This window comes from Urocitellus parryii, chromosome 8 (assembly GCF_045843805.1).
Source record: "Urocitellus parryii isolate mUroPar1 chromosome 8, mUroPar1.hap1, whole genome shotgun sequence".
Classification (NCBI taxonomy): Eukaryota; Metazoa; Chordata; class Mammalia; order Rodentia; family Sciuridae; genus Urocitellus; species Urocitellus parryii.
In genome coordinates, this window is record NC_135538.1 from 32,907,476 (window position 1) to 32,922,042 (window position 14,567).

The following is a 14,567-nucleotide window of genomic DNA, read 5'->3' on the forward strand; positions in this document are numbered from 1 at the left end:
TCTACCGCTGAGCCACAACCCCAGCCCTCATCAAGTGTTTTAAATAAGTATTTCTTGGAGACAGAAGGAGAGTGGCAGAGGAACAGTGTGAGTACCTGGAAGATATTTTGATGTTTGATAGGTGTGAGCTAGTGAGAGAAAAGTTGGGATCAGAATTTGGCTATGACCAATTAAGGTACTTTGATATATCCTGTCTCATTGGGCTAATTTGATTTTCACAGTGATCTGTGAGGTAGTTCTTATCTGAGTTTTACAGCTGAGGAGATTAAGTTGCTTCCCCATTGTTATACTTGTCCAATAGTAGAAGATACTACAAAACGTTGAATGACAGAGGGACCTGGTCTCATGCCAGCCTCTATGGTGGTGCCTGGTGTCTTACTGCCCAGCTGATTCTAATGTCGTATTGGCAATGAACTTTCTGGTATTTTCTTTCTTGTCAGGGGAATTCTGTCATCTTTTTGAAATGGAAACTAGGGAGAAGATATGACTTATTCATAAAAAAATGACTAAGCCACAATTGGAATGTGTTTTCTTTTTGAACTGAAGTATGCTTTTATAGACATTGAGTTGTCTTAAATATTCTTTTTACCTTAATTTCAAATAGCATCGTAACCAGTTGTTATATATTATGACTTAAATTTAGTACTTGCCACTCCTTGTGGTAGGTTCTGTTATCCCCATTTCACAGATGTGCAAAGCTAAGGCCAATAGAAGGGTCTTGCCATGAATCATATAGCTTGTAAGTAATAAAGATATATTTAAACTTTAGTATTAAGCCCACAGAATCCAGTATTCTTATCCTTTACATCCTATTTGTATGTACTTTAAACATATTGACATAAGCGCATAGCCATCTTAAACAGACTCCATAGTTAACTATTAAATCCTCATTGTGGTTTGTAGTGATGTATATATAGTACATTGCAAATTATGTTAAAATAACATAATTTATGTGCTTTTTTCTTCTTTCCTTTCCTTTTTTTGTAATTCTAATATTTAAAAGAAATACAACTATAAAAGGTTTAATACTAGAAGTACCATATTCTCCTTCTCAAGATATATATGTATGGGGAACATAAATTTTTACACATTGGATGAGCTAACAAGTGTACATTTTATAGTGAAGGGCATTTGTTTTGAGGAAAAAGTCTCATAGCTTGTTTTTTTTTTTTTTTTCACTAGCAGTCCAGTGATGGCTTAGTAGTACATCCGGGAGTAGGCATGTGTCTTGTCTGACATCGCAATTGGGGTGTTCCAGGGGTGTGCATCTTCACTGGAAATGAGTCACCACTTTATGTTTTGCCACAAATTAGACAATGAGCTTTTCTTCTGAGGCTTTCAAAGCCTTTTGCATCTGTTGACAGTAGATTCTTAAATTAAAAAAAAAAAATCTATTCAAGGCAAAAATATGTTAAGTCATCAGAAGCAGTTGTTTTATTATCCCTGGTACCAGGTTGGGGCTATAGCTCAGTGGCAGAGTGCTTGCTTGGCACACGTGAGGTGCTGGGTTCTGTCCTTACCACTACATAAAATAAAGGTATGCTGTCTATCTATAACTACCAAAAAAAAAAAAAAAAAAAAAAAGAGTAAATACCATATTATTCTCTAGACAATTGTATACAGAGGCATAGCTTATATTGAAAAAACTTGTAGAAATGTCAAGGAGCATGACTAAAAATTCAAACAAGAGCTGATGGGATAAATAGGTTACACTTAGTAATAGGGATAAATTATTTTCTTGGGGATAGTATACTTTGTAGACATGTGATGATCACCTTTAGGTATCAAGGGAAACACTTTGAACAAATTTTTATACTGATTTTAGGAACTCTGAGCATTTTACTGTTTTAGTCCTTTTCATGTTTATATAATAGAGTAGCAATAAAGCAAAGGGAATTTGATTATTTATTTTGATTATTTATTTTTTGGCAGGGATTGAACTCAGGGGCACTCAACCACTGAGCCACACCCCAGCCCTATTTTTTGTATTTTATTTAGAAACAGGGTCTCGATGAGTTGCTTGGCGCCTCACCGTTGCTGAGGCTTTCTTTGAGGATCACGAGATCCTCCTGCCTCAGCTTTTGAAGTAACTGGGAGTATAGGCACGCACCACCATACCTGGTTCATGTTTTTATTTTTTAATTCATACGTTGCGTGACTATAAAGACTATAAAGTAAAAAAATAAGTCACTTTTTATATTGTTGAAATATTTAAAAAACAAATGTTTGTTTTAACTTATAGTAAATCATGCATCTGATCTCATGCCCTTAAATACTTGTGAAATCTTTATTACTTGAAAAGTAAAGATTCTTTCTTTCTTTCTTTCTTTTTTCTTTCTTTTTTTTTTTTTTAATTCTCCAGAAACGTGCTAAGGGACAGGTGTTAATTGACAAGGTATGCGAACACCTCAATCTTTTGGAGAAGGATTACTTTGGACTTTTGTTTCAGGAAAACACAGATCAGAAAGTAAGTAATTTCAACTTATTTATTTCCTTTTAGAAAACACTGTATTTTTCCTTTAGTTTTAAAGTAACTTAGTCTTTATTATGGTGTATTTTATATTTATTATAAAAATTTGGTAAATATATAAAAATGATCTTGTTAGAGAACCACCTACAACTTTTTAGCTTAGGTGTGTGTGTTCTTTGCATTTATATCATGAGCAGACACAGTGGAACATTTTGTCCTATGTTAATTATTTGAGAGTGAACTGATTTTAAAGTTATCTTAAAGTTTTATTTTTTGAATTCATGTAAAAACTTGGGGAGAATGTATTTGAAAAATACATATATTGAAGTAAAAGATTTTCAGTGTTGGGAAAATTGATGTTTTAGCATAAACTAAGGACTTTTTAAAAAATGGTATTATCTCAGTCATGCCATATTCCTAGATTTTGGTGGTAAGCATAGAGGCTGATCAAATCCATTCGTATTTTCCACATATAGGTATGCAGTCACCTGCATGCTAGGTATTAGGTAAGCCTGAAATGTGGAGGAGATGTAGTGAAAGGAATGCCAGGAGAAGAGTGCCCGAGTGTGCTTGTTGGGGAAGTTCAGGAGAGAATGTTGGCTCCTGCTGTAGCAGGTGTGTGAGAGGTAAAGTGCTCTTGTTGGGCCATTGGAGACAAATAAGGAGGTAGGGGCCAGCCTGCTTAGGTTTGACTAGCCATTGAAGACTCTAGACATCTGCCTAATACTGGGAGTTGATTTGCCGAAGCCAAGTGCCAATGTCTCGGCTTGGCACAGAATCACGAGCCACCACACAGCTTTGTAGGTTCAAACAGCAATTCTTTATTCCCGATCTCACACCAGCCTCCACACACGTTCAGGGGCAATTCCAATATGTCTGATCCCAAATCCTAGTCCACGAGGCTTTTTCCAAATCCCATTTGAATCTCACGAGAACTCAACGGGAACAAGCAACAGGAACAAGCAACAGGAACACCCTAATCCCAGCAGCAATAATCTTCAACCTCAACTTCCCTAAAACCCATATTCTTAAACCGGGAACACCCTAAGCCCAAGGACCGGGATACTTCCTCAAACCTGCAGGATACTTCCTCAAACCTGGATCCACCCTCGATCACCTTGAGCAGGGTCATCTTTCTCAAACACACAAGCAAGTTCGCAGCAAATTTCCAAGGCAAGTCCATTTAACATGGGGTACACTGGCAAGGATTACGATGCGTCAATACCTACTTGGTAATGGCCCTCAGCATTGATTGAGATGGGTTTTTGCTCCAGGAATTTCCCAAGACACTAAGCAAGAGCATCATGGTGATCTGATGCTTAATGCTAATTCCAGGGAACTTCAGTATTTCAAAATTTCATAAGTGAACTAAAGAGGAAAACATTAACTAGTCCTGACAGAACCAGAATTAACCTGTAGTCTTACAGTAGATAAAGAAATTTTTCTCTTTACTCCTACTTTACTTTGAGTCTTGGGATTTACTTTGGTTGAGAAAATGTTGAGTATAGGAGTGAAGAATAAAAGTTGTACCCTAGGGAGGAAGCCCTTTTTTCTGTTAGATAGTGACTATAATCAGTGTGACCATTATGTCTGAGGATGCTCAGAGCACTTGGTCACAGTGAAAGGGATTACTGTGCAAATATCTAAGATTAAAACCACAATCATCAGAACAGAACAGTCATTAGAGGAACATAAATGTGAATTTTGTTATTTGCTTATGTACAATCTTTGTTTGTATTTACATGTTTCACTAATAAAATATGGTATGCTAAGGGTAATAATTTAAATTTTTTCAACTTGCATTGTTTTAAATCACTGATACCTAATTTGTAGTTTAATTCTATGTTTAGACTAAAGACAATTAAATTGTATGCCTGCCTGCTAAATAGTATGTGAGTGTACTTATTAGATCTATGTTTAGAAGTCTTCTGCAGAAGTAGTAATCCATGTGTCTAAATAAACTTGGTGCTCTTTTAAGACTATAAATTATAAGGTGGTCTTGATAATGTTTCCCATCATGGGCTCATTTGTTGGCCCTCAAATCTAAGAGAGAAAGTGGTAGGAATTTGGCTATTATTATCTACTTTATTGATTTTAGGTTATATATTAGTGGATTCAGTGGAGTAATTATTAATCTTTGTAAAGTACGGAGACAGTTCTGTATTTTGTAAAATATGAAGAATAGCATGTTAGTAAAAATGGGATATACTACATTAATAAATCTAGTATTTCTGGAGCACTAGTTTTGCATAAGAAGAAATACTATTTAGAGAGTAGGATTTGATAATTCACACTAAATGTATCTAGTCTATATCTTACATCTGAATTTCATACCCATATACTTACTAGTCTACTGGATACTACACTCAATTGTTTAAAAGCAAAGTGGTCATCTTCCTCTTAAATATCATCTATTCCTTGAAGAGTTGTTTTAGATTTCTCTTTCCTCCTTACTGCCTTCCATTCCTTATCAGTCAATAGGGTCTCTTTCCTACTTGCCAACATCCTTCTCCTGTTCTCTTTGTCCACAGATTTTGCTTTGGTTTAGGCCTCTGACACCTCTTGCTTTGAGTAATTTATTTCTCCTAATTGGACTAACTGCCCAGGCCTAGGCCCCTATAATCCTGCTATTTCCTGGCTTAGAACCATTTAATGGATACAGTCTCTAAAACCCCTTAGTGTGGTTTATATGGCTCTTGGTCACATGACCTCAATCAGCTTGAGCTAATTCCCAGTAATCTCTTACAGGAAATCCACATTGAGTGCATACCAAATTCTTTGAAAAGGAGCATCACTCTGGTATATACTATATCTACTTGAATATACTATTCTTAACATTGGAATGTCCTTTCCATTTCTTTTCTGAGTGCCTACCCTTCCTTAAGAGCCACCTTAAGTATCCTACACGGTGAGGTTTTCTTTGCCTTTCCCTACTACCCTCCTGCCTCCAACTTAAGGGAAATTTTGATAGTCCCTCTATCATCTCAAAACTTTATGATTGCATCTGACAGTGGGATGATGAAGTCTAACGAAGTTGAGAATTGTGTGGTAACAATAAACAGGATTTGACTATAGAAAGGGATAGCTGAAGCCAAGGAGGGGTTAATTAATCAAGTCTCATCATCCCAAATAATGAGTACCTATAAAAACTTAAGTTAAGCAATAAATATGCCACTTATGATAACTTCTGAAACAAATATTATGTTTTTAGAATTCTCTCCTTTTGAGAAAAGAAATAGGTGAATGATTAGAACATTTGAAAAAGTATTTCATATAAATATAAAAATATATAAAGGATACACAAGCTTTTGATGTACTTGTATAATTTTTCTTGAAATATTCCTAGAATTAAAAATTTGGGACTGAATGGGTTAAGGTCATTAAGGCAGAGAATAAGATAAGGATAAGCTTAGGTGGGTTTACTTTAGCATTCTTATTGACAAAAAGATGCCAGTGCTAAATTAGGAATTCAGAATTTCTTATTTTACTTTGTAATTTCTGTTATGAAATGTATGAAGAAATTGCTTTGTATTAAATGCACACATTGTACCTAGGTTTTAAGTCAAGAATGTTGGGGAAATAAAGAGTGGGGTATCTTCCAGAGACATTTAGTTTTTAGGAAATCAGTGTTCAAATGTAATTATCAGGGCATTTAATTTTTTCATATATAATTAACTTTTATAACTTGTGTAATTTAAAAAATTCTTTCATGCTTATATAGACAAAATCCAGTATTTAAAAGATCTAGGGAAAAGAACTTTTATTCTTCCAGTAAAGATTTGTGTGGTGACCTTTTTTTCCCCCCAGAAAAATTGTTACTCTTAAACTAAGCTTAGTCAATTCTGCTTTGTTAGAACCGCATTTAGTTTCAACAATAGGATACAAGGATGTAAGCTTCTCTTTCTTTTTTTAATACTGACAATTGAACCCAGGGCCCTGTCTGTGCTACTAAAGCACATGCTCTACCACTGAACTGTACCCCCAGCTAGTTTGTTTCTTTTTCATGCTGAGTATTATCTGTATCTGTATTTGCAGAAGTTTCAGATATTATTTCAACCTGTTGTAAAGTTAAGGTCAGGCAAAACCATGATTATTGCATATGAAAAATTTCCATGGAGAAAATACCTAAACTTTCTTTTAGTTTCAGTATCTTCTATGGTTGAGATGCTGAGTTGGAAGCCCTTCAGTTCATTAAACATGAACATGTGTCACTGTTAGCATTAGAACTTTTTAATGTCTGTTGAAAACTCTTAATGTATACTTGACTGTGGAAAATGTTATGTGGCATCATGCAACGTGCTATTCTTTTATAAATAGGATTCCAGGTCCATGTAGTTCTTATATTTATATCTAAGTAGACCCATGATTTTTGGAAACTCTTCAATGGGAAAAAATTGTCTTGGATTTCTGATGTTAATAGAATTTGGCATTTGGCCCAGGCATTACAATCTCATTTTCCTGCAAGCGATATTGAAAAAGGTACTTGTTAGAAATGCAGTTAATATACACAGCTAACTTTAGAACTAAAAACTCAATATTAGATTATTAGCACATATAAACTTTTTTGAATAAAATTCTATATTTAATCCAGTTAAACTTTATAATCCCACTTTATCCCAGATGTACAGTGAAGGTTTTACTGTGATATAGAAAGTGTAACTTTTCTCTCAACACCAGCATCTGGTTAGAGGTTCTAATAGATCTAATTTAGGTCTAATAAAGTTATGTTAAAGGGGAATCAGTTTAAGTGCTATAGATTTCTTTGGAAAATGCAGATTTAAAACAAAACTACTTTTGTGTTTTTAACATTCGGCAATACAATGTGAGTTAGGTTGAATTTGTTAATTTCTCTCACCTGAACAAATTAGAGATTATCAAGAAATTTGAGGAAGGCATGGCTAGGCATTTGGAGAAACCTCTCACTCTGGGAGCTTAGGGTCTACCCTGAAAGCGCGGTTAGGAGAGGTAGATGACTTTTTGGAGAAATGAAATGCTAAGGAGCAACGTAATCTAACACTTGCTAAAACCCAAAGCAGAGTTTGTTTAGGACTCTCCGTGATTGTTCCAGGGACCGACCACTGCAGTAAGATTTTTGGTAGAAGAGGGAGATTGGGCTCAACTCCAAATAAAAGGAGAAGTAGGAATTTATAGTGTATGTTGGGATGTTTAGTGAATAATTTTCTATTACTACAAAAAGGAAATACCAGAGAATTGACAATTACAGGGATCCTTGCCAAATACCCTAACAGGTTTTTGATGACTGCATGCCAGGTAATTTGGCAATGCCTGGGGTATGGTGGTGGATGAAGAACCCCATAATATATCAAGTGTGGGGATTCTGGCTAAACCAATTTATCAGCAGGGATTATTGCTGAAATTGGATGATTCATAGATGGCAGAAGTCAAAACATGGAGGCCTAGTTGGGCAGAGATTTCAAGGAGTCTAATTTTATTTGAGGAGAGACTCTTTGTTAGAACTACAAGATGGATTTTGTGAATATTTTTTGAGTTGTCACGCAGGTCTAGTATGTCAAGGACTTGCTTGCTAAGTAAGGGCAGTTGCAAGCTCAGATGCTGATAGGATGATGCTTGTTGATACCGATGGCTACTTATTTTTGTCAACTGTAAGGGGTGAGCTAGAGGAATAAAGAGACTGTGGATCTTTGCATTCTCTGGTGTAACTGCTTAGTGAGATGGGAAGAAGTTCAAAGAAACGCTTAAAGTTTGGAATCTGTGCCCTGCTAGAGCTTTCTTCAGAAAGCTGTCAGCAATTACACTGATTTCTCTGTGAAGGCTTAGTGTCTATCTAGAAGATTAAAAATGTCTCTACAGTCGACTTTCATGAAAAGAAAGGAATTTTTATATGCACAGAAATTTAGGACTATACTATGCAAAGGGTAGTTCAAGGACCAGCAAGTGGTTTTGGCACTACCTAGGAGCTTGTTAGAAATGAAGAGAGGTAGGCCTTCAACTTACATCTGCTGAATTAGAACTTAGAGTTTGACTAGATTTTCAGATGATTCTTACTTATATACCTTTGAGTGTGAGAAGCATTGATCTGGGGATAAAATGTTCTTTTAAGGTAGCAGAGAGTTATAGGAGTTTGAAAGATCACAAATACCAAGAGAGTTGGGGGTCTTAATACCCCCATATTGTTTGGAATCCCAGAAGTGACACAAATATTTATGGCCATTTCTGTTCTGTATGGAAATTTGGACCATAATTCTTTGAGGTTCTTTCCATCAATGGCATTCTCTGAATCATGTTATGATTCATAATCAAGCTTTTATTTTTTATAGATGTTTCTGTCATTAGAAGATAATTGAAAATCATGTTGAATACCTTTTCTGAGGACAGATTGAAAATGTTATAGGGAAAAGTCTGAAGACTTGGTTAGCTAAGACTGTTTCATCCTCAAATATGTATAGGATTAAGAGTTGGGCTAAGGAGTTTTTCTAGTCAACCAATAGAAGGACTTTAGAGTAAAAGCACATATATGCACAGCCACTCATTATGCTTTCAGGTTAAACATTTTTATAACCTTTGAAGGCAGGTATTTTAAAATTGTGGTTTTTTTTTTGTCTTGGATTCCTTTGATCTGGTAAATTCTGTGGGGCTGCTTCTCAGAATAGTGTTTTAAATGTGTAATTATAATAAAGTACACAGGACTACAAAGAAAGTAAATATTTCTCAAAATACTAGTAAGAAATTTAGAATAAAGTAATAGTACTTGTTTTAATTAATATTAATTCATCATTACCCAGTTATCTTCTGTGATTTCAAAATATTTGTTAGCATAAATGATATTTTGAGATCTGTAGCTACTATAATATGATATAAAAAATTATGTTTTTATGGGTGATAAAGTCATCCTGCTGATGTTAACCACATTTTTTTGTAGTATATTCATAATAGGTGATAATGTTAAATTTCAGTTAGAAGTTAGTAAGAATAAAGATGTAACTCCTCACCCTACCAGGGTGAGTTCATTACCTCCTGATTTCATGTTCTAAGGTGATTTTAATAATACTGATATTCTAGGACTGGGTTTTTAGTTCGTTTATTTGGAAACCTGTTAGAGGATTCCTTGAAACTGTTATTAATTTCTTATTTTACTTGATGTTTATTCAGAAGATAAATATTTCTTGGGTTTATATGTTGGGTTTGGAGTAGGAAAGACAAGGGAAGGTGAGGAGAAGGCCACCAAATTGAGTGAGATTTTCCTGCCTTTAAGTAGTTGAGGAAAATATTATAATTTTATTAAACCAAGATGAATTTTATTGAAATATGCATGGGTTTCAGCTCTTCTGAGTTTTGCCATATTGTACCTGAAAGTAGGAAGAACTAAGAAAATGCTAATTTTGCTTTAACACATGTCTCCTGGAACTATCACTAAAATAGAGTTGCTCAGACTTCTTCCATGGGGAGTGTTTTAGGATGTTCTATGTAGGCTATGGGTGAGTCTATCTTTTGACACATTTGCCAGATGGGTCCTCATCATCAGGCAAAATCTAGAAAACTTAGCTAGATGATTCTATAACATGTATATAGAAGCACTTAGACTAGTAAAAGGGGATATATACCAAAAGGTGATAAACTAATTTAGTTTTATTATTGCCAAAAGCTCCCAAGCAAACAAAACAGCAACAAAAGTCCTGATCTAGTTAGTAAAGACACTTAGGTAAAGCCTTTTAAAAGGCATGCATGTTTAATCTTCAGGAGGCATTTGAATGAATTATTGGTTGAAAGAGCTACCCTATCAGCTAGATGTTGTGATCCCCATTTTGCATTTGAGGAAATTGAGACTTAGAGAAATGAAGGAATGTGCCCAAGTCATATTCTGTAGAAAAACCTTTGGTCGGGCATGGTGGTGCATGACTATAATCCCAGTGACTCAGGAGGCTAAGGAAGGAGGATTCCAAGTTCAAAGAGAGCCTCAGCAACTTACCAAGGCTGTAAGCAACTTAGCTTAGACACAGGTCTCAAAATAAAACAGACTGGGCATGTGACTCAGTGGTAAAGCACCCTTGGGTTCAATCCCCAGTATCCTCAAAAAAGGACAGAATTTGACTCTGTCTTTCTGAGTCCAAGGTCTCTATTTATGGCTGTAGTAGCCATATCTTTAAATCTAAAACATGGTGATGATGCACCATGATGTGTCATGGGGTGGAGGAGTGTGTATATAAACATGCATGGCTCCCTATCATTTATCTCATTCTCCAATGTCATTGTTCATCTATTTGTGTCTGCTGCTTGGCCCACCCAGTCTTCTCAAGTGTTAAACCTGGAAAATTTATTTTATTTGTGAAAAAAACCTTTTTTGTTTATTTGCTTATGTATATTTATTTGCAATGGGTAATCCAGGTAAAACAAATATGTATTTTTTAATAATATTATAATGTTAGTTTTATTTATGAATTTATGATGCAGGCAGAAAATTTATACACCAAACATGATCTAAGTACTTTAACAATTCAAATAAAAATACATTAATAACCTAATGTAAGTTATGATCATTTAAGATGACCATAGCATGGAGAAGAAGGAGGCAGCAACGTGCAGATAGCAGTCAACAGGTATTCATTTAGTACTTACTGGTTGCCTAAAACTGCCAAGCACCCTGGAGGGTGCCTAATAATATGGTTAGTCTTCCTCAGCTTTTACAAAGGTGTAGTCCTGGGGAGAGGGAAGACTTCCTTACTCCTTGGGAGGAATGGGGCTTGCAGTATGGAAGCTAATGTAGTTAGGAAAACCAGGGAGGTTAATGGAAGGAGTCACTTCTGCTATGCTTGGTTACATAGGGTAAACAGACTAACCTTATACTTTGAGGTCCAAAATAGGAAAAGAAGCCAAACCAGCCTTTAATATATCATGGCTGTTAGTCTTATGGGAAGTGGTCTGAGGATAAGAGTCTAAATTTGGCTAGTGGACTTGTCACTCATGTTTTAGGGTTCTACTGATTTTTATCATGTTCTGCAGTAACTGTCAGGTATTTGTACAAGGGGTTGGTGCTTTAGGTGAGAGTCAGATGGCTGAGGCACAGGGTTAGTTCTCGGAGGTCCAAAATGCTATGTTGCCTTTGCTGTCTTCTGTGGGACACAGAAATGTTTTGTTGTTCTGTCACACGCATCTCTATATCAACTCACATTTAATGAGACTGGAGATATGGGAGGATCTGTCTTCAAGACCAGAAGTTTTCTCTCTGCTTTTCTCCTCATCTTTGTTAATGGTCTGAGGAATTTATTTTTTCTTTTCAATTTGGCACCAGTCGTCTCTGCTTCAGTTTTTCTTGGTTTGATTGTTGCTTTCTTGAATAAAAGTGCCACACAATTGACCCTCCCACACCTCTCCCTCAGACTCAGTCCAGTCTGGGCTAGAAGCTGAATGATGTGTTTTTCTCATTTTGGGGCACTCATCATAGCTGGCATTTGTAAGCCAGCTGTTGTGTGGGACCGCAGCTGCAGGGCATGGAAGCTGAGTGCCAGGCTCTTTTCTTGGGAGAATTAGAGCTACTCCCTAACATGGCACTGGAGGTACCATTAGAGGGTCCACTGGCCCTTCCTATCAATAGTCCATGCAGCTGGGACACCAATAATATGAAACTAGACCATGCTGTAGTGGCTCTTTATTGAGAGATTTGAATATCACCAGTGTTAGAGCAGAGCCATGTACACCTTGGGTCCTTGCTGCCTGGAGTGCTGGCCATGAACAGTGCAGTAAAATCTGAGGGGGTTTACATAGCTCTGCTTTTAAAATATACTACTGTAATTATTTTTAACAGTGAAAGGTCATGTTCTGTTGTACCATTTCAAAATATTTCTAAGACAGTAGTTTTTTATTTCCTAAGTCATAATAAGCATTTTGTTTGCCTTATATATCTGAATAAAATTCTGTTTAAGCATAGATGTGAAATGTAATTTATTATATCTGAAAAATGTACTTTGTATATTAGTAAGGTAAATGAACTTCAATAATGACTTCAGAATAGGGTTCTGAATTTTAAAATATATCTTTAAAAATTTTTGCAAGGATCTTTTGCTTACAGCTTTGAAACATTTCGTGTCCAAGAGGTTTGAACCTGGTGGTTCAAATTTGATCTTTTTTACTTTATGGTATTGTAGTGGTTTTCTGTCCTTTTCTGTCAACTTTCTCAAAGAGCAGAAGTGAGGGGCAATGAAAGTGAGTTCCTTATTATTTCAATTTCCAACTTTGAATAAAGTTTAAAAGAAGAAAGGATGTTATATGAAGGCCAGGAAGGAAAATATTGTTTCTAATCTGGTGATATTTCTCATTAGCATGGTACAGTTGCAGGGGAGATGAGGCTAAAGGAGGCCCTGGTTTTAGAAGTTGAGGTGATTGTGTCCACATGGGCTATTTGCTGTTAGTTCTGTAAAGTTTACATGTACATAAATTATTTCTCATTATTTGGATAAATGTTTTCAAATCCAAGAGTGTGAGACTCCTGGAATTCACTTTAAAAGTATTTAAAGATTACGTTTCTAACACACACACACACACACACACACACACACACACACACAAAACCAAATCAGTAGTTAGCCCAAGGGAATGCTAGTAGGTGAAACCTGCTTTGAATTAAAATATTTTAAGTTGTTTTTTACTTAAGTTGTGAATTGTAAACTATTCCATTTTGATTTCTGGGAAATTTCTTTTGCATAATTAATCCTTTTTCCTCCCTTCTGCAGAACTGGCTAGATCCTGCAAAAGAAATAAAGAGACAACTTCGAAGTGAGTATTTAAATAATCATACTTTGAATTTATTAAGTTAAATCTTTCTATTTATCTATTTCCATCTTTAATAAAATTTATAGGGATTCAGATTGGAATAATAAGACAGAATAGAATGTTGAGTTCTATTTTATACCATCTCAGAAGGCAATGTTAATGATATATTTGTAGAATTGGGACTGTTTATTTTGTCTTTGGCGTAGAACTCCTACCCTTCAGGAGGCTACAGATGAACATTCTTGCACATACCATTTCAGTGTTTACCAGTATAAGGCAACATCTCACCCTTTATTTCTGGGAAAGAATGAGAGGCTGTTTTTCTGCAAATTTCACTTTGGGAAGATTTACTGTAGATAGACCTGATACTATTGCCTTGACCATTGCATTTTGGAAGTGTGTGATTTAATGGTAAGCATATCGGAATCCCAGAGGCATACAGGCACATATTCCTAGGTGTACTGGAGTGAGGATTTCAGGGGTGAAAGTCAGGACCATCTTGTCAGTTCTCTAAATCATTGCCTCTTGCTTGCTCCCTCCATTCCACAGCCCAAGGCACTTAAGTGCTCTTTCTGTCTGGGTTTGTGGTTAGGCCTGCTTGTTCCTGTCTTCCCACTGCCCCTTTTTTCTCACTGTAGAATCCCCAGATGACTTCCAGTGCCCACTCTAACCAGCCTCAGCTCCCTTGAGGCTGTGCTCTGAAAATTGCTTTGCTTGTGATAGCTGTACCAAGAAATATTAGCACTACAGAGAAATCTCTGATAGGGCATTTGGATACTTGGTTTACTTCAGGGTCTGTGAATGACTGAGCAGAGAAGGCAAGGAATCGTGAGTAGCTAGAATGTTTTAGACTGAAGAACAAAATATGAAGAGTGGTAAATGCCTTATAGCCCTTCTAAGACTTTGGGCCCCAGAGCTCCAGGGAGAAGCTGTTTTCTTGAAAACTAACTGCAAAGTGCCCTGCACTATTGATTATACATCCCTACTTATTTATTATTTCTAATGTCAAAACCCAGGAACAAATCTATGCTTCCTGTCTTGCCCTTTCCATCTACCTCTGTCTCCGTATTTATTTTCTTTCTCACTCCTAATTGTTAGTCTTCCTATCATTTCTTTCTATATTTTTTTTTACATTTGAACCTTATTGCCCTCATTTTGTCTCCCTTTTTTAGACAGATATATTTATATCCTTTATTTTTCATTAAAAAAAAAGTCTTTGGTTAGAGTTCCTGACTTGCCAATAGTGAGGTGTGCCCTAGAATGTGGGACTTTTGATGCTAAAACTGGAACAGTCCTAGGCTCTCTGGCATGGTTGGCCACTCTATCTTTTGACTACTGTTCCTGGCTTTTT

General features: G+C 36.0%; 1 protein-coding gene across 12 annotated transcripts in view; it reads left to right on the plus strand.

Annotated features, from left to right (window-relative positions):
• Epb41l2 (erythrocyte membrane protein band 4.1 like 2) overlaps positions 1-14,567 on the plus strand; it is a 196,506-nt gene that overhangs the window by 111,573 nt on the left and 70,366 nt on the right. For all 12 annotated transcript variants that reach the window (XM_077801974.1, XM_026380655.2, XM_026380689.2 and 9 more), the window contains 2 exons: positions 2,363-2,467; positions 13,177-13,219. In XM_077801974.1, coding sequence (XP_077658100.1) covers positions 2,363-2,467; positions 13,177-13,219 — 148 coding nt within the window. The remainder of the gene's footprint in view (positions 1-2,362; positions 2,468-13,176; positions 13,220-14,567) is intronic.